The 4,656-nt window shown below is 35.7% G+C and overlaps 1 protein-coding gene across 1 annotated transcript; it reads left to right on the top strand.

Annotated features, from left to right (window-relative positions):
• The first annotated feature begins 1,469 nt into the window (after nucleotides 1–1,469).
• On the top strand, nucleotides 1,470–3,295 carry LOC123321854. Its single transcript, XM_044909632.1, has 2 exons — nucleotides 1,470–1,599; nucleotides 2,924–3,295. The coding sequence occupies exons 1-2, from the start codon at nucleotides 1,590–1,592 to the stop codon at nucleotides 3,187–3,189; spliced, it is 276 nt and encodes a 91-aa protein (XP_044765567.1). The 5' UTR covers nucleotides 1,470–1,589; the 3' UTR covers nucleotides 3,190–3,295.
• The last annotated feature ends 1,361 nt before the right edge of the window (nucleotides 3,296–4,656 follow it).

Genomic DNA, 4,656 nt, shown 5'->3' on the forward strand with positions numbered 1-4,656 from the left:
AATCTGGGCAGGGGTCGCGCGCATTTGAGCAGGGAGGCTGTGCAGACCCTGTGTAAGGGTTCGAACTTCCAAGTTGCTTCAGGATGCCGGGTAACTAAATCTCACGGGATGCTGAGGATGAAAAAAGTCACATATCCTCAGCTGTAACCTGCTGAATTCTTATCTATTCCTCCTCCAATTACAATCTAACACGAGAAAAATTTGAGATAAAACTCCAATTCGATCCCCTGATAATCAACTTGGTTGAGCAATTGCTTTGAAATTGAGGAAAAGTTTCAGTGCTATGTAAGGTAAACAAAACGTCATCAGTGTACGTCATTATGCCATATGTGTTATTGATGTCATAGTGACGTAACTCTTCAGATATGTCGTATACCAACTATGAATATTTCTATAAACTTGTATCATTATAATGCTTCGATTAGAGAAAAGAGTATAATTTCGATGTTATGCAGCTGCAAATTTGATTAATTCGGACGTAGCTGGCATTCATTAAGTATATATGAGTGCCGACTAGGGCTGTGTCGATTTCCATATCGATATTCCTATATTATCGTTAGATTGATATTTCAATAAGCTGAAGAGTTTCGCTGAAATTGACCATCGGAATTTACTAATATAAGTTGCATTCGTATAAAATCCAGAAACCTTATGAATTGCAGCAATCAGATTAAGCCCATAAAACTACTAATTAGATTATGAGAAATGCGACTTATTTTGTCTTTTTTATTCGTAACCAACAGACCTAAGCCTAGGTAGATACATTTTCAGCCAGAAAACCTAGCAATAATGAAATATTGAAATATTTCAACTATTCCTTCTCGACTCAACAAGAAAATACACCAAATCTAGTTTAGAATTTGCCATTCATTGAAAACTATTTGAACTAGACCTAGTTAAAGTTTTGTAAATTTCAAAAAAGGAATAAAAAGAGAACTCTTAGAGGTAAAGAAGAATAAATACATTTTTTCAGGGTAGTTTTTATTTCACTTTTGTTTTCGAACAGTGGAAAAACCGCAGGGTTTTGATACTCGAACACATTTGATTTTTGACTACAGAATGAAATATTGACGTCCATTCTATACTTAGAGCTCACAAAAATAGAAAAAATATTTCCTATTTGCTCTTCCCCAAACTGACTTCAATTCCACATAATGAATTCATATTATGTCATTGAAGACTGTAGGATAAACGACTTAAAACAGATATACGATTTTCACAAAATGAGTTTTTAAACCAACAGTGGTTTGTTTTAAGTTCAATTATGGATTTCCACCAAGTATAGCCCACATCAATTCAATAAATGTAGGATATCCTTGCGAGCATCATTTTGTGAGCATCGACGTCGATGTTTTCGATGGGTGTCGCATCCCTGTAGCCGATAGCAGATTAGGGACAGCTTATGTTCCCCTGTTCCCTTCCTGCTAGAGGGGGGATGATTTCCCGACGTTCCACAGTTACGGGGCATACCGAAAGTCCTGAGGGATGAAAATGGGAACTCTTCTTTCCCATCAGTCAACAACAGCCGCAGAGTTTGGTAGAAGTTTGTCTTGGATCGATAATGTTAGTGCCAAAAGTCCAGTAACGCAATGGATAAAGGTAAGGGAAAGTCTGCCAACCCCGATAGATTAATTTTCCGATAAATCCAAAATTGTCGTCATTATGCATCCGTATACATGTGACATATAATAGAAATGCCTGTTTATGTATTGCTTTACGTTCCCAAGGGATCCGTCTGGCCAGATTTCATTCATATCGACCCCATTCATGAGAGCATTTGATAGTACGGCGACTGTGCTTGTTTTTACTTTATTTTCGTATTGGTTTCCGTTATTATTGGATTTATGATACAATTCAATTTTCTTTCGCGGCGTGTACGCGGTTTTCAATTAATACGTGGGCTGGCATTCAGTAGGGTTGCTTTTCCATTACACATTTCGGAATATCGAGCAGTTATGAGCATTTTCGTTATGGAATTTGATGCAGTAGGTAATAAAAGATCAAATACGAGAGGTAGAGTTACTCCATGAAGATTCTTTATGGAAATATACAGTATACAGTGTGTCACATATCGAAAAGAGACTTTTGAACTGTTTCAGGTGGAAAATGTAAATATTAAATACACAAATATCTCATAATACAGGGTGTTGTGACCCTTCAGATCTTTCAGTCTGGTCTAATTAAATGTTTACCTCTGAAAGACGTAGTTTTTCGAAGACACCAATATAAATGATATTCTGGTTGAACTTTCCTTTCTTTTTCCAACCAAATGGCCGGTGACCACAAATATTACATAATACAGGGTGATTTGACACTAAAGCTGCAGGCGGTTCGGTGTGATGAAATATTTTACACTCAAAACATAGTTTTTCGAATACGCTCCCAAACGAATGACTTTACGATCAAAATTATACATTTTTCTTCAACCGAATCCATGATCATCGAAAATATTATATAAACCATGGTGTTGTGACCCTTCACCCTCAAGTGGTTCGGTGTAATTAAATATTTCACATTGAGAATAATAGCCCTTGCTTTGAGAATGGCAGTTGTAATAAAATTCGGACCTTGTGTAATAAATTGTAATAAAAATGTAACAAATTGTAATATGCTTTGGGTTTTGGCAGGGGATTTGGCTTGTGTAGATTTAAGTCATTGTTTTAGGGCCCCCAAACATCAGAAGAAACGATCAATATTGTCTATACTTAGCTTTAGTACTCTCATAGCCTCCAATACTTTTTCTTATCGTAGTATAGATACCCTTTGATTTCTGCTTATAATATTATTAAATTATTCATACTTGTTGGTTAGATTCTGTGTTTTTTGAGATTTCTTCATTTTGCGAAAGATTTCTGAACTATATGTACGAGTCAAGGGTTGCACGAAAAACCATTTTGAAAAAAAACTTGTGACTTTCTTTCAGATATACCCACAGGTGTCGTAGGCGAAGAAAGCGTTGACGAACTTCGCCAACGTCTAAATGTCATGAAGAAAATGATGGCCGAAAGGCAATACCTGGATCAGTCAACTGAACAGAGAAAAAGTAATGTGGGCGTTATTGATGGGAGTTTCCTCAGCATGGTTTTTGGAACTGCTCTGGTGGTTATAATAACTGTCAGCATCTATGCTTTCTACAATCTTTACGTGGCAATACTGAAGAAATTCCCTTCGAGGCATGAGGAGCTGTGAGGATTTCAAGTATTTCACCATTCGAACTGACACTTAATATTTTTTTAACGATGTATAACCTTGTAATCGATTGGAAGTAATTAGGAATAAAACTTTGCTTCTCGTTTTCTTCATCATCATTACTTCGGAAAAATATCAAGAAAGAGTGAATGACCAGAAACTCCTAAGGGCTAAAAATTCTCCTCTTATGCGCTTGTATTACTACAAAGGTGAACAGTTATGGAGAAAACCGAAAATTCATAGTTGATACGTTTATAAGAAGCACATGAAATATACAATCAACTTTTCAACATTCAAAACTAGCATATTATTCTGTTTTCTACAGACATTATAAGGTAGGTACTGGGTCAAAAAATAGGGCAAAAACCCAAAGCAAGCGACCTCTTTTCAGCAAATTATGGGATAACTAAACAGAAAATGATGTACAAATTTGTTTTCTTGAAATTATGCTTGTGCACTAGAATGTTAAAATGAAAATCAACCATTTTCCCATAAATTTATGGGATTTCACTGAAAGATTTCCTGCTGAAAAAGGTTAGTTCTTTCATGAACATAAATTTTCAATGAATAAGGGTGGGAAATTCTACCCTTGGGCCTTAAGGGAATAATAAATCAACGAGAGTTCGATACCATCGAATGGTAAAGTTGTCCGATACCCTTTTTGTTTTAAAATCCCTGTGATATGTCATTCACACGAATCTCCGAAATGAGGAGGCAATATTCGGTGATACTTCCTTATTTTATGAGGGAGGCAAGTGTAGTGCAACGAAAAATTCCCTTCAGATTTTTACTATTCCTTAATGGCAATTTATGTCGCATAAAATATCCAACAAAAACATTTCCTGATATTTTCATCGAAGGAATTTCAGTCAGCGCATGTCATTTAGATAAGTACTTTAATTACCATAAATCAAATTGCTTGTACATCCATATATTGTTGTGATATCTAAATTCCGAAGCCATATCAGGATCTCCATGTCCAGAAAAATAGGAAAGTCAGGAGTCAAAACAAAATAATGGCTTCTATAACTGAAGGGATTTACATTATGTAATCAAAAACGTAGGAAATCCAACAAAACCACTGCCTGGTAATTAATAGCGAAAGAATTTCTGTCCACGCATGTCGTTTAGATGTACCAAACAGCCATAAATAAAACCTGCGCCCACGTGCACATATTTCTTGGAAGGGTTTACGATAGGAGCTACTATAAGTGGTAATAAATTGAATTAAGTGACAGGAACATATGTTTCGATGGAAATTACAAGAGCGGTTCGTTTGACCCATTCAAGTTGACTAGGAATCCGCTGCAATTATCTATAAAAAGTATTTATGGTTAAATTCGCACCTCGTAAATTATCCTCTTGTATGGCAAAAAAATTCGTTCTGATTTTAACTATTCCTTAATGGCCTTTAATGTCCTATAAATTATACAATGTAAACACTTCCTCATATTGAACAGCGAAGGA

This window comes from Coccinella septempunctata, chromosome X (assembly GCF_907165205.1).
Source record: "Coccinella septempunctata chromosome X, icCocSept1.1, whole genome shotgun sequence".
Taxonomy (NCBI): domain Eukaryota; kingdom Metazoa; phylum Arthropoda; class Insecta; order Coleoptera; family Coccinellidae; genus Coccinella; species Coccinella septempunctata.